Here is a 24685-nt window from a genome sequence, read left to right as displayed (position 1 = left end):
TCTAGTCCCCGCCAGGCGCTGACCAGCTTGGAGACCAGGCACTGCCCTTCTTAGCAATGAGGCCCCAACTTCCCCCTGCAGCTCACTTCCTGTTATGCCTGCAGGACAGTCCTGAGCCGCTAGAAGGACCCGCCTGGTGAGAAGATTCTGAACGTAGCCACCAATGAGCTGTGTCTGTAGTGGGTGCAGGGCAGGAGGAAGAGAGGAAGAGTGGCAGAGGTGCCCGGGATGTGTCACCTCTGATCTACATGCCCAGTCAAGGCTACAGTCACATGGAAAAATCACAGACAGAGACATCACCTGACGACCAGCACATGGGCCTGCCACCACGGTCCTGTTGACTGCCACAGAGATCCAAGGGCCTCAACTCACAAGGGTAGGTACCGTCATCAGGTGGCCACCTCCGTAAGCTCCGCACCTGCCTGGCCTCCAGGATAGATGGGGGCTGACTCCACCCAGGCCATCCTAGCCTAGCTGTGTGCACCCTCCCCACACACTGAAGACTGAAGCAGGAGGATCACTTGAGCCCGGGAGTTCAAGGTTGCAGTGAGTCATGATGGCACCACCGCACTCCAGCCTGGGCGGCAGAGCAAGACCCTGTCTCGAAAAAGAAAAAATGTTATGTTTCTACTATGCTGTAGTCTATTAAGCATGCTATAGCATTATATCTTTAAAAATTACAAATCTTAATTTTTAAATACTTTATTGCTAAAAAATGTGAACCACCATCTGGGCCTTCAGCGGAGGGCCTTGGCTTGGCTGTGGATGATCAGCGTGGTGAGTGCTGAGGCTGAGGCGGCAGCTTCTTAAAATAAGACAACAATGTTGGCTGCATCAATGGACTCTTCCTTTCACAAAAGGCTTCTCTGTAGCATGTGATGCTATTTGATAGCATTTGACTCACCGTAGAGCTTCATTCAAAACTGGAGTCAATCCTCTCAAACTCTGCTGCTGCTTTATCGACTCTGTTGAAGGAATATTCTAAATCTTTGCTGTCACTTCAACAATGTCTGCAGCATCTTCGCCAAGAGTAGATTCCATCGCAAGAAACCATTTTCTTGGCTCACCCCTAAGCAGCAACTCTGCAGTTTTTCAAGTGTGATCGTGAGCTTGCAGCAATGCAGTCCCATCTGCAGGCTCCGCTTCTAAGTCCAGTTCTCTTGCCATTTCCACCACGTTTGCAGTTGCTTCCTCCACTGAAGTCTTGAGCCCCTGAAGCCGTCCATGAGGGCTGGAATCAACTTCTTCTAAACTCTTGTTAATGTGGATATTCTGACCTCCACCCTTGAATCGCGAATGTTCTTAATGGGATCTAGAATGCTGAATCCTTTCCAGATGGTTTTCAATGGACTTTGCCCAGATCCATCAGAGAAATCACTAACTATGGCAGCCTTACGAAATGTATTTTTTTTTTTTTTTGAGACAGAGTCTCGCTCTGTCGCCCAGGCTGGAGTGCAGTGGCGCGATCTCAGCTTACTGCAAGCTCCACCCCCGGGGTTCACGCCATTCTCCTGCCTCAGTCTCCCGTGTAGCTGGGACTACAGGCGCCCGCCACCACACCTGGCTAATTTTTTTTTGTATTTTTAGTAGAGACGGGGTTTCACCGTGTTAGGCAGGATGGTCTCTATCTCCTGACCTCGTGATCCACCCGCCTTGGCCTACCAAAGTGCTGGGATGACAGGCATGAGCCACCGCGCCCAGCCACGAAATGTATTTCTTAAATAATAAGACCTGAAAGCTGAATGCTGGATGTTGTTAGCAGGCATGCAAACAACATTCATCTCCCTGTACATCTCCATGGGAGCTCTTGGGTGAGTAGCAATATTTTAAAAGGAATCTTTTTCTGAGCAGTAGATCACAACACTGGGCTTAAAACTATTCTGGAAACCATGCTGTAAGCAGACGTGCGGCCGTCCAGGCTTTGTTGTTCCATTTCTAGAGCACAGAGTAGATTTTACACAATTCTTACGGGCCCTAGGATTTTCAGAATGTTCAATGAACACTGGCTTCAAGTTGACGTCTCAGCTGTGCTAGCCCCTAACAAGAAAGCCAGCATGTCCTTCAAAGCCAGCCATTAGCTTCTTTCCAGCATGAAAGTCCTAGACAGCATCTTCTTCCAATGGAAAGATACTGAAAATCTGTTTCGTGTAGCCACCTTCACCAACAATCTCAGCTAGATCTTCTGGGTAACCCGCGGCCTCACCTTGCACTTTATGTGCTGGAAGTGGCTTCTTTCCTTAAACCTCATGAACCAACCTCCACTCACTTCCAGCTCTTCCTCTGCAGCTTCCTCACCTCTCTCAGCCTTCACAGCATGAAAGAGTTGAGCCTTGCTCTGGATCAGGCTTGGGCTTAAGGGAATGTTGTGGTTAGTGTGATCTTCTCTTCAGACCCTAAAACTTTCTCCATATCAGTACTAAGATTGTTTTGCTTTCTTATCATTCGTGTATTCACTGGAGTAGCACTTTTAATCTTCTTCAGTAACTTTTCCTTTACATCCAAAACTAGGCTGCCTGGTTCATGAGGCCTATCTCGACTTTCAACACACCTTCCTCTCTACAATTAATCATTTCCAGCTTTTGATTTAAAGTGGGAGATGTGAGTCTCTTCTTTCACATGAACACTTAGAGACCACTGTAGCGTTATTAGTCGGCCTAATTTTAATACTGCTGTGTCTCAGAGAATAGGGAGGCCGGAGGGGAGAGAGGGATGGGGGAGCGGCTGGTTGGAGGATTGGTCAGAACAAAGAGCATTTATTAAGTTCACTGTCTTACGTGGGTATGATGTGTGGCATCCTGAAATAACCAGACGAAATCATGAAAAAGCTTGAAATACCCTGAGAATTACCAAAGTGTGACACAGAGACACGAAGTGAGCATGTGCTGTTGGGAAAATGGCACCAACAGGCTTGCTCCACGCATGGATGCCATGAACCTCCAATGTGTAAAAACACAGCCTCTGCAAAGCACAATGAAGTGAAGCCTCCTGAAACAAGGTATGCCTGGCCCCCAGAACAATCCCTCCTCCTCCTCTCAGCTGGGGTTTCTGCTTTGCAAAACCCCTTGGCATCTCTTCACAGCAACATTTACACGAGACGCAGCAGAGAGGGGGTCCCAGCAGAAACGATGCCATCAGATCCCGGCTGAGCTCTTTCAGGCTCTGCGGGTCTGCAGGAGGCACAGCTTTCACATGGGCCACCCCGTCTCTCTCTCTCCTGCGGCACAGGCAGCCAATGGGTCACACTTGAGATGCCTCCTGGGGTTCTCAGCAGGTCCCAGGGGACAAAGTGGGGATGGGAACAGGAAGGAGAAATGGGCTACAGTCTGCCCCGTCGCCCCCAGCTTGGCTTCTACCAGAGCTTTCTGCTTTTATTTGGTGTCCACAGCGGGTGGGGATGAGGGGGCTGTGAGAGTTGCTGTGGCGGAGGGGTCGGCTGTTGAAAATAAAGCCATGCCACACTGTGGGACTTTCCTCTCAAGGATGGGCGACACGTTTACATTCCGATTCCCAACCCAAGGCCTCTCGTGAGCAGCAGATGAAGAAGAGCGATTGAGTTTCATCTTCTAGAGCAACCCAGGCTTTGAGGACTGCGATGAATTCCTTATGTCTGCCCGGGGACAGCGAGGGGTTCAGGACAGGCAACGCTGTGCAAAGGTGCTCTGTGTGTGCCCTCCCGGCAGGAGATGCGTCATGAAAACATCTTGAGTGTGTGACGGCAGGAGGGGCCAATGCCCTGCGGTCCACTGCTAGGCGACACGGCGGGATGGAGCCATCTCAGACTTTCACTAGTGGGAGTTCCCACTGGAGTGAGGCGGACCCCACAGGAGAACTGCACGGGAGACTGCAGCCCCTTCTCACCTGACCTCAGCTCCGCGGGGCCACCGGCTCCTGCCCCTCTCTGCAGCAGAGGGTCTCACCCAGACGGAACCTCCTGGAACCACCTGCTTCACCATGACCCCCACCCCCTTCTCCACTGTCACACCCTTGCTGGGTTGGACTCTGCCTCCAACCTGTGTTGCGGCTGCATGTGCGATGCCTCATCTCCCCGCAGGGCCAAGGCCCCCCGGTGGCAGCACTCACACCAGACAGGAGAGAGCCGGGGGCGCTCAGGCCAGCAGCATTTGCATCCTGGGGACCAGGTCAGATGCAGGTGTTGGGGTCCCACCTAGATATGATGAGATAAAGTCCGGGGCCTGACCACTATTTTTACAAGCCCTCCAGGCACCTGGAGAGTGTGGAAGGCTCTGAATCCCCGGCGCATCCCAGACAATGATGTCACATGGCCGGGGAGGGCATCGTGTGCCTTAGAACCCACGGTGACTTCAGGGCCTGGGGCTGAGACCCGGCCTAAGGAGGAGTCCTGGATCCTACCCTCCCAGCCGAGGACCAGGGCCAGTCCCCTTAGCAGCACAGGACCTCAGTCTCCCCCTCTGCCAAGTGGAAACAACGGCACCAGGTGCTCTCAGATTCCGAGTTCCACATCTCCCGCCCCGTTTTCCAGGAAAACCCATATTCCATCCTCCTCGGCCTTCCCTGCGGAGCTGCTCTCAGGGGAAGGGCCTGGCACTCTGCAGAGGACACAGCAAACCGTTTCTCACTTTGCACGGCCTGACAAGCCCTGCCGGCCGGGGCGGGCGAGGACAGCGCCAGCTGCCCTACAGCTCTCTCGCATCTCTCGATTTTGACAGTGGCAGGAGCCCGCCCGGGGCCAGTCACTCCTCGGCCCACGTGGTACGGCCGCTCTCACGCTCCAGTGGAGGGTTGGCCCCGGGCTGTGGGCGCCTGAGCCAGTCATTCATCAGCTTCACTCTCCAGGGCGGCGGACTCTGTTCCCTTCTTTTTTCCAAATTCTAAGTCCATTGAGAAAACACAACTGCAGGCCCTGCAGCCCAGAATGGAGGCTCATCCCCCATCCTCTGATGACCAAAAATACTGTGTAGCCTCCCGCCTCCGAGGGTCACACCAGTGAGCTCACAAACACACGTGCCTCCCATGCTTCTCACAGCAGGGCTGGGGGAGGATGACACCAATGGAGACGGTGCAACCACAGGCCTGGCCCCACGCCAAGGCTACTACACGGAGAAGGGAGCCCCGCCCCCCTTCAGTGGGGAACCCAGCCCAGAGAGGGGAGGCGACCGCTCTGGGATGTGCGGCCACAACAGCCCAGGCTGGACGTAGTCTGCAGGTCTCAGAGGCAAGGGTGAGAAGCCAGTTCCTAGTGCCCATTTGAGGCGTGACACCTCCTCTCTTGGACACTTTAAGTGCCAGTGACCTGGAGACCACCCAGGCCACACACCCCCACCTGGGCGCACCTGTGCAGCCGTACACTCTGGCTCCATGGGTGTGCGTGGATGTGCAGGCTGTGCACAGTGGTGTGGAAGCTGTGAGTGGTGTGCAGAACCATGTGCGTGGACAGCAGGACACAGGGGGTGAGCCAGTCCCTTTCTCACAAAGGAGCTACACTCCAAGACCCCAGTTGTGCGCATGCAGAAGCAGGAACCACCTCCCTCCTCACGGCGCCTGCTCGGGCAAAGGGACGGAGTCAGCTCAGACTCCACCAGTGCAGAAGGCAGGCCCCAACCTGCCAGGGAGCACGGGCTGCTGGGTCTTGAAGGCTGTCGGGGCGGGTGGGGGGTGGGTTCCATCAGTTTCACAGCTGCACAGGCCTGCAAACCCCTCCCTCTCACTCCCTCCACCCGTCTGCCAAGGCTGGCTGGCCAGTGCCCCAAGGGCTGGGGACCCAGGAGGAGCCGCGCCCACCCCGCCCCGGCTCCTTTACATGAGTCTCAGGTCTCGTCCTCCCGACCCAGCCCCTGGGCTTCGCACCAGCATGGTGCCCACTTGTACATAGGCATCTCCCCCAACAATGCTCCCACAGAGCCCCTGGGACCCCGAAACCCCAGGAAGAGGCTGGATGGCCCAGGAAGGGAGCTGCTACCACCTAAGCTTCACAGGCCTTCAGAGATTAGAAGCCAAGGTCCAGAGAGGCTGACAACTCGCCGTGGGGCAGCTCTGCACCTGCGCTGCCCCAGCCCTGTCCAGGCCACCTTGGCTCCATAACAGGAACCTGCTTCTCTCAATGTCTAGGGGAATTCGTCTGAAAACTGTCCCAGGTCCCATGTCCCCCCAGTCCTATAGGCATCCACCCAGTGCCAGAGCTATGAAATAAGCTCAGTCCTGCAGAGCACTGTCTGCTAAGTCCCCGAGCTGCTGAGAACTAATGAACTGATGAACTCATGAACCAATCAGCAGGTCACACGGGAGCTGCCACGAGCTTCCTCAATTCCGTGACGCCGCTGTCCCCCAGCCCCCAAAACTGCTTCTTGTCCACTAGGGTCAAAAAAGCAACTATACAAAATAGAAAGGGTCGAAAAACGAAACACAGAGGAAAGAAATTCACCAAAATACCACAGAGAGCGCTCGGCCGATTCATCAGACCAGAGCTAATACTGCTTTCCCCCTCCTCAGTATTATTTATTTTCCTGTGGAACAAGTATTACATTTATGATGGAAAAAATAACTACTGATTCTAATTTGTTCTTAAAATCCCAGGTGACTAGTCACACGTGGGCTCCTGTTTACCTCCCTGCCTGAACATTTCTGGGGGAGCAGGGAGGGGCAAACAAAGCAATTTTGGACCTCAGTGTCAGGTGGTAATTCATGTTTCTTTCAGCTTCTTAGAATCAATCTTGTTTCCCTCTAAAACAATAGAAGTCACGAGTGACATATTCTGCCAACAAACCACAGCCACCATTTTTGTTTTTCACTGTAGATCAAGGGTCACTGAAAATCAGAACCAAATGGGCTGAACTTTAATTAGCGACAGGTCAGGAAGGGCTGAGTCGCACCCAAGCTGGGAGCTTTCCTGGAGGAACACCACGTGTGCCCCGCTGAGAACACACAACCATCCAGAAAGATGCAGGGAAACGTCCCCTAGGAAGCCTCCTGCCTGGGCAGCCCATAGCTTCCCATGCAGCTTCCAGATCCCTGCCCCAAGCCTCTCCGGGCTACCCCAAGGGCCCTCCTCTGGCCCAGGAAAGCAAACGCCGGTGGATAACAAGGCTCTGGGTTTTCTGAAACACCTTCCCAAGTCTTGACAAAGCCCTTTAGTAACCTCAGTTACTTTAGAACCCAAATGTCTACCTGTGGGACCCGTGGCTTTCCACAGGTGAACTTCCTCCAACCTGCAGCAGGCGGCTCCTGCCGGCCACAGCCTTCCTAGGACCAGCCCCTGGCTCACACACTCACCCACAGGAGCCAGACCCTGGGTGCCTTCCTCCAGCCCTGAAGGGCCCACCCTGCACCCACTCCTAAAGGTACCCACAAGCCATGTGGACCCTATCCACAGTCACCTCTGAACCCATTCCTTAGGGCCTGCAGGCCCCACTGGACCCCAAATTCAGCAAGTCATGCAGTGATTTAGAACAGCGGCTGCCCCAAAGCACCAGGCCTGCATGAGCCCCTTGCCAGGCACCCACAATTGGCCTCCCAACTGCTGCCATCTCCCAGGGTCCAGGAAGAATCCAGACCGCAGGTCTGCGTAGCTGAGGCAGCTCCTAGCCGCCTCCTACAACCCTGCAGTGCTGGACCTGCCACCCCTACCGGATGGTGTCTCCCCTCCTAGCCAGCACAGCAGTGCTCCAATGCATCCTACCAACAGAACAGACCACCTTCTTTATCCAATATTTTACACTAAACATCACCATACAGAACAAAGAGACACTACTCGGTTTAAGGAGGCTGTAGGTCTCTGCACCCTCACAAATCAATCATTCCTCTGCACCAATCCCGCCCACAGTCACCTCTGAGAACCTCCAGGGAACCCTAGGGTTCCATGGGGCATAGTTGGAGAAACACCAGCGTAGGCCTCAAACTGAGCCCAGCCCAAGGCCGGGAGCAACAGCAGGACTGAACAGACTGGGCTCACAAACACCTTCTGGGCACCAAGAAGGGCCCCCGCCCCCTCGCCCTCCTACCTGGAAGCCGCGATCTCAGCCTTCTGCTTGGCGATGGTGGCAGCCCGCTCAGCGGCCTCGACGGCGCGGTCCACCTTCTCGCGGATCTTGCTGGCCCGCAGGGGGATGAGGTTCTTGCGCTTGCCACTGACGAGGATGTTCTGCTTGTACTTGCCCTCCTCCTTGGTGCCGTCCGGGAAGGTCATGCAGCCGTAGCCGTGGCGTCGGTTGCTGGCCCACTCGCCCTCGTACTTGAGCCCGTCCGAGCGCTGGCTCACGCCGAAGCCGGAGCGTTTGTCGTTCTTCCACTCGCCCACGTAGGTCTCGGTGGTGGTGGCGTCGATGTCGTCCTCGATGACCGCCAGCTCGGCCTCGGCCTCGCCCAGGCTGATGGTGGAGTGGATGTCGCTGGCCGTGGAGCTGACGGTGCTCATGCCCGCCTCGCTGCGGAAGGAGCTCTGCTTGCTGCGCTGGCTGGCCAGGCTGCTCTTGGACTCCGACTTGCGCAGCTTCAGCCCGCTCAGCAGTGAGCGCCGGAACAGCCCCTTCTTCTTGCTCTTGAGGATCTCGGAGTCACTGTGGGCCACGAGCACGAAGCCCCCGCGGGACACGGCCGGGCTGCCGGCCACCGCCGGAGAGGCGTCGGGATGCAGCGCGGTGCCGTTGGTGTGCTCGCTGCGCAGGGAGTTGATGGACGTCCTCAGGGGCGAGCGGATGACCGCAGCCATGCCGTACGGGACGCTCTGCCGCACGCCATAGCCCTGGCGCATGCCACCGACCCACTGGCCCTGGTAGGTCCCTGGGGAGAAAAGGAGCAGGGGTGAGTGCCTAGCGACAGAGAAGAGGGCACAGCCTGGCCACGGACAGAGTGGAAGCGGCCACAGTCCTGTCTGAGCTTCCTGTTGTTTTGCTTTGAGACAGGTTCTCGCTGTGTTGCCCAGGCTGGAGTGCAGTGAGGCCATCACAGCTCACTACAGCCAGGAACCCCTGGGCTCAGGCGATCCTCCTGCCTCAGACTCCTGAGCAGCCAGACTACAGGCACGCATCACCATGCTCTGCTAATTTTTAAATTATTTGTAGAGATGGGGTCTCATCATGTTGCCCAGGCTGGTTTCTAACTCTTGGGCTCAAGTGATCCTCCTGCCTCAGCCTTCCAAAGCGCTGGGATTACAGGCATAAGCCACACCATTCCTACTGTGCTTTCTATCTTGATGAAACCTGGTGAGGTTTGTGTGGAGGCAGACAGACCACGGTGCCTTACAACTTCTATCACCAGTGGCTGTTTCTGAACACACCTCCACTCTGCTTCTCATGGCTCGATCTTATTCTCTCTTGGAAACCGGGGAGAGAGAAGGGAGGCATCAGAGCCAGTGGTGCAGAGTGAGGACCACAGAACCCAGAGTGAACACGGAGCCCCCTGCCATGGGGACAAGGAAATGTGTCCTGGGTCAGGAGGCCAATGAGTGGCAGCTACAGGGACACAGGTGTGGGTTACACACTAAGCACTGGGGTGGGCTGCTCTGGGAGAGAGTGAGCTCCCATTGCTGGAGGTATCCAAGAAGCTTGCAGAAGACCACACACTGGACACACCACAGAAGAGATTCAAGGGCACAGGGAAGAGGCAGTGGCCCAAGACCTTCAGACATAAAGTCAGCAGACGCGATATCCCCAAAAGAAGGGAGGGTGGGGACTGGAGCACCTGCCTGTGCACCTGGGCTCTCAGTAGCACTGTTCCCATGACTGGAAAGGTAAAGGCAACCCACAAGTCCATCACCTGGTAAATGGACAGACGCCATATGGTCCGTCCATACAATGGAACATCATTCAGCCTTGAAAAGGTAGAACATTCTCACACAGGCTGCAACGTGGATGAATGCCAAAGACATTACACAAAGTGAACTGAGCTGGGCACAAAAGGCCACATACTGGATGATTCCATGTACACAGGGTCCTTCGAGTAGTCACGCTCAGAGGTGCAAAAAGTAGCGTGGAGGGTGGAGGGGCTGGGGCGGGGCTTGTGGGGTCAGTGTTGAATAGGGACAGAGTTTTGCAGTGGGATGAGGAGAAAGTCTTGGAGGTAAATAGCGATGCCACGGATGTAATTAATGCCACTAAATTGTATACTTAAAAGTGGCTGGCCGGGCGCGGTGGCTCAAGCCTGTAATTCCAGTACTTTGGGAGGCCGAGACAGGCGGATCACAAGGTCAGGAGATCGAGACCATCCTGGCTAACACAGTGAAACCCCGTCTCTACTAAAAATACAAAAAACTAGCCGGGCGAGGTGGCGGGCACCTGTAGTCCCAGCTACTTGGGAGGCTGAGGCAGGAGAATGGCGTAAACCCGGGAGGTGGAGTTTGCAGTGAGCTGAGACCCGGCCACTGCACTCCAGCCTGGGCGACAGAGCGAGACTCCGTCTCAAAAAAAAAAAAAAAAAAAGTGGCTAACACAGTACATTTTGTATTTCTCTTACCACAATAAAATAAAAAGGAAACTCGGTCGGCAGACCTGCGCCCATGTCTTGCTTTAGTGAGCTGTGACTTCAGGCAAGTTTCTGGGCCCTGCTGGCCCTCAGTGTCCTCGTCTATAGAGTGGAACCAAGACTCCTCATGCCATAGGTCACCGTGAGGATGACTGGGCCTCAGCACAGTGCCCAGTGCGGCAAACCTCAAGCCTCATTTGTCATTCACACTTCTCACTGCAGCCGGGCACTAACGGAGTGGACGTGCCACCCTGGAAAGGGCTTTTGTGGGGAGAACAGAGGGTCCGTCCACCACTCTTCTAGCTCACGATAGCACCGGCTGCAGACCAGAGGCCTGGAGGCCGAGACTTACTGATACGAAGGTTTTATTCATCCCCTGCTGTTTCCATAAAACATTGGAATTACCTGCCAACATCTCAAAACCAAGAGATTTTACATAAAACTTCAGCTCTCTCATGTCTCCTGAAAAATGACAACCTGGCCACCCCTGACCTCTCTTTTAAGAGGACAAAATGGACAGGAGCTGGCAGCAGTGGCTCCCGTTCTGCCAGTCACTTTTTTTTTTTTGAGACAAGAGTCTCGCTCTGTTGCCCAGGCTGGAGTGCAGTGGCGCGATCTCAGCTCACTGCAAGCTCTACCTCCCGGGTTCACACCATTCTCCTGCCTCAGCCTCCCAAGTAGCTGGGACTAACAGGCGGCCGCCATCACGCCCGGCTAATTTTTTGTATTTTTAGTAGAGACGGGGCTTCACCGTGTTAGCCAGGATGGTCTTATAATCTCCTGACCTCGTGATCCACCTGCCTCAGCCTCCCAAAGTGCTGGGATTACAGGCATGAGCCACCGTGCCCGGCCCTGCTGGTCACTTTTTAAACAGAGAGGCTGTAGCGGGTGGCAGGTACCACCACCTCTTGGAGCAAAGTAGCCCTCCACTCCCCGCTGCCCCCACCTTCCCTACCCAGGCCCCCTCCACGCATGCGCCCCTCACCAGAGGGCGGGATTCAAACCAAGTGTGGAATTCAAAGTCCTATAGCCCCAAGTGACCTGTCCGTCCCCAGGGTATCCCCACACCCTGCCACCTTCACTCACCACCCCGCAAAGGGTCCTGATCCTCCCAGGCTTTTCTGTCCAAGGCTCTGTTCACACACTCTCCTCTCTCAGACTCCCACCCTCCAATCTAATCCCATGGGCTCCAAGCCAGCCCCACCCCTCCTCCACAGCACCTCCAACACCCCAGTCCCCAGGCCCACAGCCCCCATGCCCGGCACCCGCGGCATCCTGACTTAGGACAGCGGCTGGGGTCCTAGATGTTCCAGAATGTATCTTCCAGCTCAACCACATCACGAGCCCCCAGAGGGACTTGCGTTGCAGGCCCCTCATGCCCCACATGGCACATGGCCCAGCCAGGCAGAGGAGGGGCGTGCAAGGATCACCAATCAGGCTACAGCCCCAGACAGAGCCCCTGAGGCTGCCTCACTCCAAGAGATGGTGGCACCTGCCACACACTGCAGCTTCTTTGTTGAAAAGTGATCAGCAACGTGGCCTCTGAGGGCAGCTTCTCCAGGAGCAGAGCCTGAGCTGGGGATCCTGTGAACGTGACTTATTTGGGGCAGGAGAAGGCGGGTGCCAGGAGGAAGGACATGGCAGCAGGGGACCGGGCTGAGTGAGGTGGTCTCAGCGGGAGGTCAGCTTCAGCCTCGTCCCACTTTCAGGCAAGGGGGTCAGACGTTTGTATTCCCACACTGGTCGGTCCTTCTGTAACCCCAAAGCTGCTTTGGGAGGCAGCTAACCTGGAGGCAAGCCCACTGCCATCAACATCGGAAGCGACCTCCGACTCCAGTGATGGGGCTCCTGCCCTCCCACCCGCTAGGCCATGGCACCTTCCCCCAGGAGGCCGAGAGCCCTGCAAGCAGGGATGTATGTGGACCTGACCCCAGGGACCCCATGGCACCGCTGCACACCTTTCCAAAGTGTCAGCCTCAGAGGTCCCAGCACTGGGGGCAGTTGTGGTGGGCACAGGGAGAAGGCAGAGGGGGCAGCTGACTCAGAACCCCGCAGCACCCCAATGCGAACCACAGTGGGGGGAAACCCTGTGGCTTGCTCCATACCCGAATGCCCTTCCAGGCTGGGGTTTATGAGGGGGAAACTGGAACCAGGCTCAGTGGGTCTCAGGGGGTGTCCCTTTACCGAGGCCAGACCTGCCCAGACAGTGGCCTTCCCACAGCCAGTCCAAGCTGGGCACAGGCTGCATCGCAGGGACCATCACCCCAAGACTGCACCCTCAGCGACTGCCCCTGAAAAGTGAAGGCATCACGGATAAAGGGACGTGGCCCCCCCATACAGTGGAATATTCCTCAGCCCTAAAAATGAAGGAAAGCTGGGCACCTGCTGCTTCCTGGATGAGCCTTGAGGCCATCATGCAGAGTGGAATAAGCCAGGCTCGAAGAGACAAATCCTGTGGGATTCCACTCTCATGGGGTCCCTGGAGTCATCAGATTCATAGACATAGAAAGTAAAACGGAGGATGCCAGGGGCTGGGAGGGAGGATGACCAGTGAGTATTTAGTGGGACAGAGTTTCGGTTTGGGAAGATGAGAAAGTTCTAAAGATGAGGTGATAATGGCACCCACCTCTAGGTTTAAGTGACGCATGAGCTGACGGAGCTCTGGCCATGCCTTCCGGCACGGAGTAACGAGGGCCACCGGAGCCTTTCCTGCCCCGTGTTTGCAGCTGCACGGTGCTGGGCTTTTGCCCCCCGTGGGAACATAGCTCTGATTTTATAAATGATGTAAGAAAAGGGCTTTGGCTACACGAAAGCACACGGGCTTCATTCAGTTCTGTCGTGACTGCCTGCATAGCCTGACCTCACCACCCCACAGCAGAGGGCACCAAAGCGCCAGGGACAGACAGCGAGGGACAGGGCTTCCCGCAGATGGAAGCTCTGCAGGCTGGGCCTCCACACTCACCGCAGTTGCTCCTCCCCCTCCTTCCCTCAAAGCAACATCCACTGTGATGGAGCTATTGAGCGCACGCACCTGCACCATCAGCTCGGCCACCCCCAGCCCTCTGCATTTATGCTTGATTAAGTAAACAAAAAGTCTGGGCTCAGTTTCTTTTTTTCTTTTTTTTTTGAGATGGAGTCTCGCTCTGTCGCCCAGGCTGGAGTGCAGTGGCCGGATCTCAGCTCACTGCAAGCTCTGCCTCCTGGGTTTACACCATTCTCCTGCCTCAGCCTCCCGAGTAGCTGGGACTACAGGCGCCTGCCACCTCGCCCAGCTAATTTTTTGTATTTTTTAGTAGAGACGGGGTTTCACCGTGTTAGCCAGGATGGTCTTGATCTCCTGACCTCGTGATCCGCCCATCTCAGCCTCCCAAACTGCTGGGATTACAGGCTTGAGCCATCGCGCCCGGCCTGGGCTCAGTTTCTTGGCTGTGCCAGTGACATCCTAGTGCTTGGCGGCCACCTGCGGCTGAGGGCAACTGAGCTGGATGGTGCAGATGCAGGACACCCCCCACCCCACCCCAGGGCACGTGGTGGAGGCCTCTTCCAAGGTCAAGATCCAAAGCTGTGGGGGACAAATCCCAGGCGCCAATTCCCAAAGCCTGTTCCATCGAACCCAACTGGTCACCTGCAGAACAGACGGCTTATGTGCAAAAAGACAGGACCCAGTGCCGGGGGGACAAAGCTGCCCCGCCAGCTGCCCATCCCTATGGGCCGCCAAGAGGGTCTGTCTCAGTCAGCATGGCCCCCAGAGCTAGATAATGTTCTATCTGCTCCAGTTGCCCTGGCCCTGGGGCCCCGGAAGACAGCCCAGAGGCAGGTGGGTTGACAGGGTGCCCTGCTTCCTTCCAGACCCTCTCAGGAGGGTGTGGCTGCAGGCGATGTCGGTGCTGCCTCCACACACAGGTACCCCGGCTCTGCTGCCGCCACCTCACCCACCGATGGCCCAAACACGGTGAGATGGAGTCGGAAGACGTGGGTGGACCCCAGGTGAGGACCAAACCCCCTAAACCTTGCCGGTGAAACACGGGCTAGAACCACCAGACTCGCAGAGAGCAGACGAGATGAGGCCACCAGCAGGTGTCACTCGAGCCGCAGCTGTGTCCCCGCAGGGCTGTACCCCTCCCTTCCTGTTCTGCCAGGCTGGCGCCGCCTGAGAAGCTGCATTCCTAATGCTCAGGGAACCCACTTGGAGATCCACTGGGACGGTCACTCAGCACCTGGCCTGCGTGGTCAGCAGCATTGTCTGGGTCCGAAAGCCAGAGCCCTGGGCCAGCACAGCCCCTCGGCGGGCCTTGCCGGTAAGTGCAGCCAGCAGGCTCTTGCTGTTGCCTGTCTCTCGCCAGGGCCCGCACATCTCACACACTTGTTTATTTTCCTCCTCTGAAGCCCCACCCGTCAGCTGACATTCTTCCCAAAACATTAGTTTCGGAGCCTGGGCTCCCAGCTGGGGAGAGCACAGCCCCCACCCTCAGAGGTGACTCAGAAGTGGCTCCTGTGGGCTTCCCATGGCCTCCCCGTTCCCAGCTCCGACACCCCTCTGGCCGGCCCATAGCGACCAGCACCCATCTTTCACTTGAGCCGCTTTGGCTGGGTTTCTGTCCCCTGTACCCACTCTCTGCCCAAGATGCCCCGGAACAGACCCCTGTCCTTGGAGTCTTCGCCTGTTGTGCCCCCTCCGGGACCCTCGCAGCAACCAGGCCCCAGGCACAGGTCCGATGTGATGGTGAGAGTCCTACGCTGGCCAACAGAGGGCATTCACAAAGCTCCAGGGCTTTCTCCACGGATGGCCCCCATGCCCCGTGCCTGTCCCTCCTGCCTCTCTGCACCTGCTTCGTCCCCGGCTGCAGGGAGCCCCATCGTTGCATGGCTGTTTCACAAGCACATCAATTACAAGCTAATCCTATGCCGCAAGGTATTCAGGTCACTCCTCCGTTTTCATAGCTAATCTCTGTATGATGTTAAACTTTATCCTTTGGATAAATTCCTAGAAGGAAATTGCTTGATCAAAAGCAAGGTTTTGGGGTTATAGTTTTTAAGAAATTACCCTCAGAAAAGACTCTAAGAGAGAATGTCCCCTACATTGTTACTACCAACACTAGATAGTTTTTTATTTTTTGAGATGGAGTCTCATTCTGTTGCCCAGGCTGGAGTGCAGAGGTGTGATCTTGGCTCCGTGCAACCTCCGCCTCCCAGGTACAAGCGATTCTCCAGTCTCAGCCTCCCAAGTAGCTAGGATTACAGGCGACTGCCACCACACCCAGCTAATCTTTGCATTTTTAGTAGAGACGGGGTATCACCATGTTGGCCAGGATGGTCTCAAACTGCCCTCAGGTGATCCACCTGCCTCAGCCTCCCAAAGTGCTGGGATTACAGGTGTGAGCCACCGCGCCTGGCCCATCAGTTAATTTTTCTTTTTTTTTGTTAATCTTAGCAGAGCTCTGAATAGTTACGTCTGCTGGAATTTGCTATGGAATTAATTGTATTTCTCCAAAATGTATATGCTGAAGTCCTGCCCACCCATCCCTCCACCCTCTGCCACCTTAGAATGTCACCTTCTTTGTAGATAGATAAGGTCTTCCAACAGGTGGCTGAGTTAAAGATGAAGGCACTGGGGGCCCTAATCCAATGGGCCTGGTGTCTTTCTAAGAAGGGACTCAGAGGTATAGAGGGACAAGCCCATGAAAACAAAGAAGAACCAACTCTCCCGGCACCTTGACCTTGATCTTCCAGCCTTAGACCTGCAAGGAAATAAACTGTGGTTTAAGCCACGCTGTCTGTGGTATTTTGTGATGGCAGCCCAAGAACACAGAATTCTTAGTCTCTAGCGAGGTGATTAACTATATAAATAATGAAGCAAAAGTTAGGACAGGAGAGGTGTAGTGGCTCACACCTGTATTCCCAGCCCTTTGGGAAGCTGAGGCAGAAAGACTGCTTGAGCCCCAGAGTTCCAGACCAGCCTGGGCAACACAGCAAGACCCCATCTCTACCAAATTTGTTTTTCCTTTTGTTTTTTTTTTTCTGAGACAAAGTCTCACTCTGTTGCCCAGGCTGGAGTGCAGTGGCATGATCTTAGCTCACTGCAACCTCCACCTCACAGGTTCAAGCAATTCTGCCACTTCAGCCTCCCGAGTAGCTGGGATTGCAAGTGCACACCTCCATGCCCAGCTAATTTTTGTGTTTTTAATAGAGACGAAGTTTCACTGTGTTGGCTAGGCTGGTGTTGAACTCCTGACCTCAAGTGATCCACCCACCTCGGCCTCCCAAAGAGCTGGGATTACAGGAGTGAGTCACTGTGCCCAGCCACAGTTTTGTTAATTAGTGTGTGTCGTGGCGCACACCTGTAGTCCACTGCGCCCAGCCAGTTTTGTTTAAATTAGTGTGTGTAGTGGCGCACACCTGTGGTCCACTGCGCCCAGCCACAGTTTTGTTTAGTGTGTGTCGTGGCGCACACCTGTAGTCCACTGCGCCCAGCCACAGTTTTGTTTAAATTAGTGTGTGTCGTGGCGCACACCTGTAGTCCACTGCGCCCAGCCACAGTTTTGTTAATTAGTGTGTGTCGTGGCGCACACCTGTAGTCCACTGCGCCCAGCCAGTTTTGTTAATTAGTGTGTGTCGTGGCGCACACCTGTAGTCCACTGCGCCCAGCCACAGTTTTGTTAATTAGTGTGTGTCGTGGCGCACACCTGTAGTCCACTGCGCCCAGCCACAGTTTTGTTAATTAGTGTGTGTCGTGGCGCACACCTGTAGTCCGGTTGCTTCGGCCCAGGAGGGGCTGGAGCCGAGGAGGTTGAGGCTGCAGTGATCACACCACTGCACTCCAGCCTGGATGACAGCAAGACTCCATCTCTGAAAACAAAGTTAGGACAAACCAAGAAAAAGGATAAAAAGCCAGATTGCTGAAAAATGTAAATAATGAATGAAAGGAAGAGAGTTTTTTCTCCTTCTGCAGAACCCAGGAAGAAAAGTTTCTAGACAAACAGAACCAGACAAGCTCACCCCAGGGGCACCAGGCAGAAGAGGGTCGGAGGAGGGTCGGGGAGGCACAGGAATGCTAGGGAAGTGCTCTTTTTTCCACCAATGCTTCAGCAGGCACTGAGAAAGTGCTCGTTCTGAACTGAGAGACCCTGCCTGCTTCCCCACCCAATCAGGAAAATTACTTCATCCAGGAGAGAGATGGAGAATTCCTCTGAAAAAACAGACTGCAGCCAGAAGCGAAGGCTGCCACACACACGAGTTTCCACTCAGCTTTTTGGTACCTCACTTTCATACATGAACAGTCAACTGTCCTCAGACACAAGGAGAAGCCTTGGCAGGGAAGAAAAAGACCAAAAGTACAAATAAGTGGGAAAAAAAAAAAGGGGGGGAATCAAAAAATGCAGCAGGTGGGAGAAGACAGCAAGGGACCAGGGTTTAAATCCTCAGAGATAAAATACAAAATGAGAATAAAATGCTATTAAAAAGGAAAGACCAGGGAAAAAAGCTCCTGGAAATTAAAAGTGTAATAGCTAAAAGAAATATTTTGGTAAATGAGCTGGAAGATAAAAATCAAGAAAATCTTTCAGAAACTACAACAAAAAAAGAGGTAGGCAAAACAGTAAGAAAATTAAAGGATTCATCCAGAACACCCAAACTCTAAATATCAGGAGTTCTAGAAAGCAGGATGGGAAAATATGCAAAGATTTAAACAGGAAAGTCTCCTGGAATGGAGGGGTGTGAGCGTCCAGACTGGAGGGCTCACAGATACCACACAATGAGGGGAGAGACACCCAACCAAGACACAGTGGCATGAAATTCAGAACTCAAACAACAAAGACCCTAAATGCTTCCAGAGAAAACCAAAAACAGATCACAAATGAAGGACTGAGAATCAGAACCGCATGGGCTTTTCAAGAACAACATTGAACCTAGAATCAGTGGGAAACTGCACCTCCACTGCCCCAAATGAAGAGCAAAAAAGATTTTCAACCTAGCATACTATGCATACCAATTTATCAAATAATCAGGCCACAGAAACTGTATCTTCCTTGCATCCTTTCTCAGGAAGCTACTCCAGGATGTGCTCCACTCAAATGAGGGAGGAAACCATGAAAGAAGACATGAGGAGATGAGACACAGGAGAGTGTGAAGGAGAGGAAGGAATATCCAGGAAGGCAGGGGAAGAATTGGGAAGAAGGCAATCAATCAATAAACAAACGTATTTGTACGTTTGTGTGTATTACTGAGAGAATCTGGCAGGTTTGCTCAAGTACAAGCTGCATTTGAGAGGTGTTTCACTGAGCAGCTGGAAGGTGAAAAAAGAATTAACTGGTGATTTAAAGAAAACTGCAATTGAAAAAAGGCGAGACAATTACTAACTCAAGCTATGCATGAGATGTGTACAGAATCAGACTCCATTGCCTGGCTCAGCAGTAAGCAATACTCACATAGTCATAATGAAAAACACTGAGTATGGATTTAACAAACAAACAAACAAAAAATGCAACATAGCAATATTGAGATAGCGGGGAGAGGATGGGGGTCTAAGAGATTGAAAATCTCCATCTACTACAGTAGAAAGTCAACAGATAATGGCTAAAAGTTAGCATGAGCTCAGGAAGCGGCAATCACACGCACTTGGAAACATGGTGGTCTCTGAAAACACACGATTTTTGCTCCAACCTCTAATTTGTTTTTAGCACCAAATGACAACTTAAACTATGGGCACATAGTATCTCAGTAAGGATTAAAAATGTTAGGGGAGGGGAAGGAAAGATGCATTTGAGAAAATTCTCACAATAGTGATAGTAACCTCATTTTTTCAGCCACAGAAACTAAGGCTCAGAGGGGACTCATACGCTGTCGAGGTGGGTGAAGACCTGAGCCCAGCCTCGATGCACAGTCCTGCTCCCCATAGAGGACTGGCTGGCAGATGCCCTGTCCTTGCGTATTTGGAAGTATGCTGAGGAATGCCAGGAAGGGGCAGGTCCATGATCTCAGAAGGACAAGGGGAGAGGAGTCAGCAGGGTTGGTGTCAGAAGGTCTGCAGATGAGGGCGAGGAAGAAGATTGTGACAGGGTGCACATGCCAGAGGCCAAAAGCACTGTGTGCAGACACCATCCCCCTAGGGTGGGAGGTGCCAGGAACAGCAGCTGACCCCAGAGGTGGGCAACAAATAGGACCCAGAGGAGGGTCTTCACCCGGAGGAGAGTAGCAAATAGGACCCAGGTGCGTCTTCACCCCAACCAGGTGAGAAGGGATTCGGAAGGCCAGTGCCTCCAGTGTGGGGGCTAAAGGTCCACCAATCTGTGCTATGGAGACAAGACTCAGACAGTCAACTGAGTGGAGCAGCCACACTCCAAGCAGCTTCCAGAGGTGGACTCCAGGTAACATTTTTACTTTGCTTCTTCTACTCTCCACATTGGTTCATTGTACTAGGTCTTTTTTTTTTTTTTTTAACTTTTCCTTTTTAAAAAATACTTTAGAGCAGTTTTAGCTTTAAAGAAAAATGAGTGGAAAGTACAGAGAGTTCCCATATACTGTATCCCCTCGCCCCCCACTTCCCCTCATATTAGCATCTTGTACATCTGTCACAATTGATGGGCCAAGACGGATACGTTATTAACCAGAGCCATGGTTTTCATCAGGGTCCATGCCTTCCATGGGTGTGCACAAAGGCATCCAGACATATACCCGCCATTACAGTATCTCAGTAGTTTCACTGCCCTACAAATCCCCGGGGCTCCATTTGTCCGTCCCTTCCTGCCCCCAACCCTGGGCAACCACTGATCTTGCCACTTTCTCCAGAGTTTTGCCTCTTCCAGAATGACATCTAGTTGGAACCCCATGGGATGTGGCCTCTTCACACGGGCTTCTCCCACTGAGCAACATACATCGAAGGCTGCTCTGCGTCCTCACCGCTGTTTGCTTATCCACTTCCCTATTTAATGGCATCTTTGTTGCTTCCGACTTTGGGCAATTACAAATAAAGGGAATGTCTTTTTCACATCCAAATTAAAAAAAAAAAAACCCACAAAGATGGGATGGCCAAATATCAGAATAAAGAGCATTCTTTTAAATCAAATATACGTTATCTTTACCGAAACTCCTGCGTCAGCTGCTTTTTGTTTTGTAGCGGGGACAGAAAAACCTTCATGAGCCCCCCCGGCAGTAGCCCAGCAGTCAGGAACCCCAGCTGCCATGTCTGAAGGACACGGTCTGCTGGCATTTGCTGAGCACTTGTGAAATACCAAGACAGCAGCAGGCATGGTGTCACTTCCCCATGGCACACAGAGGCTCAGAGAGGTGAGCACTTGCCCAAGGCCACACAGCAACAAGAGGTAGAGACCTGAGCCCTCCCCCCAGGGTTAGCCCTGGAGCCTGGAAGGAGCCTTGGAGAATCTGGACCCAGCCCTTCTGCTCCCCCCTCATCCCTGACATGGAGGAAGCCCCACACCCAGTAACTCTGGCTGATTTGTGGACCCAGGGCAAGGCTTAGAAGTGGGGCTCATCTATAGACCCTACCAGACACCCTGTCCACTGGGAGTAGTGACCCCCAATATTCCCACCAGCCCTGAGCATCCTCCCAGCCACACCTGCTGGGGACCGACTCTGCTTTCTCTTACCCTGATCTCACCCGGGAGGGCTAGGGTCTCCCACCTACCATGAAGGCTGACGCCGCCAAAGCCACTCACCATGCATCCAGGCCACACTAGGGGTTTCCACAGGCCACTGAATCGATTCTCGCACAGCCCCACGAGGGAGACATTAGCATGTTGTGCTCATTTTACAGATGCCAACACCGAGTGATGAGGTTAAGCCACTTGCCCAGGTGCTAACATCAGGGAAGCATCTGAGCCAGGACCCCTACCAGGCATGTCTGCTTCCAAAGCCCACACTGTACAAATATTCTTTACTGCCACCGGGCAACAGAGCAGGGAAGGCCAACACCCACGAAAGCCAACTCCGGCTCTGATCATGACCTGGCCCTACCCAGCCCCTCCCTCACTCAAGAGGGCAGACACCAGTGAGGCAGGGCCCACTCGGAAGTGCGGCAGCTGGGGAGGGCACTGCCCAGGGTGGTAGCCCTGTGCCCAGCATGGGGGCTCTGGTCACTGAGGGCCAGCCTGTCCTGGGCCATGGAAGGGTCCTGCTGCTCCTTCTGACCCGCCCACGCCTGTGCCGTCCTCTCCCGGGTGAGCAGATTAGATGCACAGGCTCACGAGACCTGGGAGTCCTGCTGGCTTCTGAATTTTAGCCTCATGCACGCCTTGTGGGGCCTAGGAGAGCAGGAAATGCCCCTTGCCCCCAACCCCGGCTTTCTTCCTCCTCCCTGGGGTGTGAACCCAAGGGAGGCAGGGGCAGGATGCAGCACAGAAGGGCGCCCCTCCCAGTCCCGCCCCACCCTGCCCCATGCTCCCCTCACTGCCCGCTGCAGAGCTCTGATGTTGGGAGCGCTCACCCAGGGGGCGGTGGGGTCCACAGGCCGGCCTGGCAGATAGCAGGGTTAGTGGAAACCCCTGCGAGGCGCAGGGTGGAATGCAGGGTGCCTGACGGATGCTGTTACCTGTGCAGGGACGGCACCGTAGGGCAGGACTGGTCCCTCTCCAAGGAGAAGATCCCCCAACACACACCACCCGCCGGCATGGGCGGAAGTCGGGCAAATCTGAGCGCGGCTCCTGGCTGTTAGCTTCCTAGCCACGTGACCTCAGAAACAAGTCCTTGACTTCTCTGAGCCTCACTTTCCCCCATCTGCAAGATGGGGATAAAAATCAATCCCTCCAAGCTACAAAGGAGCACAGCAAAGGGATGAGAGCCTGGGAGCTGCAGCCAGATGCCTGGCACCAACAGCGGTCACGGTCCCCTCACTGTCCCTGCCTATAAAATGAGGACCACAGTCTCCACCTCCAAGGGCACTGGAACGGGTCTGCATTTACAAAGCACGTTAGACACACTGGGCACGAGGCCCGCACCGTGTGTCTGCTACATAAAATCCATGGGTGGTCTTGGTGGTCTAACCCGTGAGCACGTAGAGGCCTACAGAAGGTTCTGGAGACTGCTGCTGTTATGGTTACAGTGGCACCACCTGGGAACTCTGAAATGCAGGCTGCTCACTCCAACAGCTGCATCCAGGAACTGGGGGCTGGGGCCCTACAACGTGGGTTTAACAACCTCCAGGAGCCCCGACGCTCAAGCTGAGCCACGGCTCGAGAGCAGAGGCTTGAATTGGAATCACCTGGAGAACTTTGGCAACTAATGACCGGCCTCGCCGTCCGGCCAGAGGTGCTGCTTCAGCGGGGCTGGGGGAGGCCCGGGCTCAAGGCTTTTAAGAGCATCCCAGGTGATTCTTACTTCAGACCCAACCACGTTTTTAAATTATCTTTTAAAAAATACATTTTTTTAAATGAATAGAGATGGGCCCTCACTATGTTGTCCAGGCTGGTTTTGAACTCCTGGCCTCCAGAGATCCTTCCATCTTACCCTCCCCAAAGTGCTGGGATTACAGGCATGAGCCACCATGCCCTCCCCTATTTACATGATCTTTTAGGATCAACAGTCTCGTGGCTGAAGAGCTGTGCCTGAGTGAAGCTCATGTCTTCTCTTGAGAATCCCTTGGCCCCAGCCGGCACCTGCTCCCGCCACTTTCCCTCGGAACATGTGCATTTCCAACCATCCCAACCTTCCCAAGCGTCAGGGTTCTGGACGTGCATGACCCCATAGGCTGGGTGGCTCTGTGTGGCGGCCTCAGGCTGAGGACGGCGTGGGAGGGAGGCCACCCACTCGGGGCATGGCCTGGAGCAACAGACTCAGGCAGGCCAATGGGTATGCAGAGCTATGAGCCGGCACCTCGGGGAAAACCTGGGCACAGAGGCCCCCACACCACTAGGAGCCTGTCTCTGGGCCCCAGGTGAAACCTCACAGGCCTCAGTCTCCTGGGCACTGGGCTCAACGGCCGTGGTAGTGCTGGGAGGAGACCCCAGTCCTCTTGGAGGACTCAGGGTCAGAGACAGAGGCAGGCTGGTGGGAGTCGTGTGCTCAGGCTCCGTGCTAAGCCACCAGGGTACAAATCCCAGCTCCATGGTGATAACCATGCGGCCTGGGGCTAGTTAAGCAACCTCAGTCTGCACATGTGCAAAATGAAATATTATAGGATAAAAGATTCTTACCTCACAGGGCTGCCTTGAAGACCCAGTTACTAAGCACGAAACAACAGGAGTGGCCTCACAGACATTAGACCCCAGCCCCGCTGTTGCTCTTGGCACCCCCAAGGAGGCTCTTCCCCCACCAAACACCTGTTATAGGGTAAACGCCCTCGATAGCAGTAACTTTCGCATCATCCAAGAACAACCTGAGCTAAGGAATCCGGGAGTGGCCAATCTGGAGAGTCCCTCCTAGGCTATGAGGAACCGCTGAGCCCCTGGCCTGTCCCGTGGAACACGTGCTATGCAGAGGCTTGAGGCCCTGAGTTTTGGGTTGAATGACGGTTGCCAGGTGGAGGTTGTTAGGGGAGGGTATGGGGTGAACATGCCATATGAACTTCACGCTGTCTGCAAGCCACTGCAGTTCTCCCATCGCTGCACTCCTCCCATCGCCGCACTCCACACCCCACCCCGTGGCCTGCAATAAACCCCGGGTCTCCTTTGCTAGCCCTGGGTCACTTCTTCAGCCCTTGAACCCTGTGTTGTACCCACTGGTGTTGACAGGGGTTTGGCACAACATTTGTTACAGCCTCATGAAGGCCCCCCAGGAATCCCTGTTAGATCCTCATGTCCCCCTCCGGGTCTGCGCTCTGAGACAATGGGCAGCAGGTGGGACGGGTCCTCCTCCTCCCTCCTCCTCCTCGCCACTTCCTTCTCGGGACCTCAGCTGCAGCGTGCGTGCTGGCCCTGCTTCTCCTGCTCAGAGGGCCCCTCTGCGGAAATGGCCAGTGACCCTGCAGCACCGAGGGCAGGGTTCAGACCTCTCACGTGGGTGCTCGGCGGCTGACGATGGGGCTGGGTCCAGGCAGCCTGCGAGCTGCTGGGGGCCGGTGTGGAGGAGAAGGATAGCAGCAGGCCAGGACCCCCGAGGAGGGAACACTGAGGGTTCAGGAATGGCCCAGTACCAACTGCGTGCTCCAATAGTCACAGCTGTCACTGTCACCCCACTTCCTCCAAACACAGACCTCAACACGCCCAGTGGTCAGTCCCCAGGTGGAGCCCTGGAAAAAACTTCTCAGCTTTCAGAAGTCTCCTTTTAAAAGAAGCCATGGGCCAGGTGTGCAGGCTCATAGAGG

The 24685-nt window shown here is 54.5% G+C and overlaps 1 protein-coding gene across 1 annotated transcript in view; it reads right to left on the bottom strand.

Moving 5' to 3' along the window:
* JPH3 (junctophilin 3) overlaps positions 1-24685 on the bottom strand; it is a 104737-nt gene that overhangs the window by 54842 nt on the left and 25210 nt on the right. The window contains exon 2 of the mRNA XM_033219262.1: positions 7977-8754. Coding sequence (XP_033075153.1) covers positions 7977-8754 — 778 coding nt within the window. The remainder of the gene's footprint in view (positions 1-7976; positions 8755-24685) is intronic.

The sequence above is a fragment of the Trachypithecus francoisi genome, unplaced genomic scaffold (genome assembly GCF_009764315.1).
Source record: "Trachypithecus francoisi isolate TF-2019V2 unplaced genomic scaffold, Tfra_2.0 Lachesis_group10, whole genome shotgun sequence".
NCBI lineage: Eukaryota > Metazoa > Chordata > Mammalia > Primates > Cercopithecidae > Trachypithecus > Trachypithecus francoisi.
This window is presented reverse-complemented; position numbering and strand designations above follow the sequence as displayed.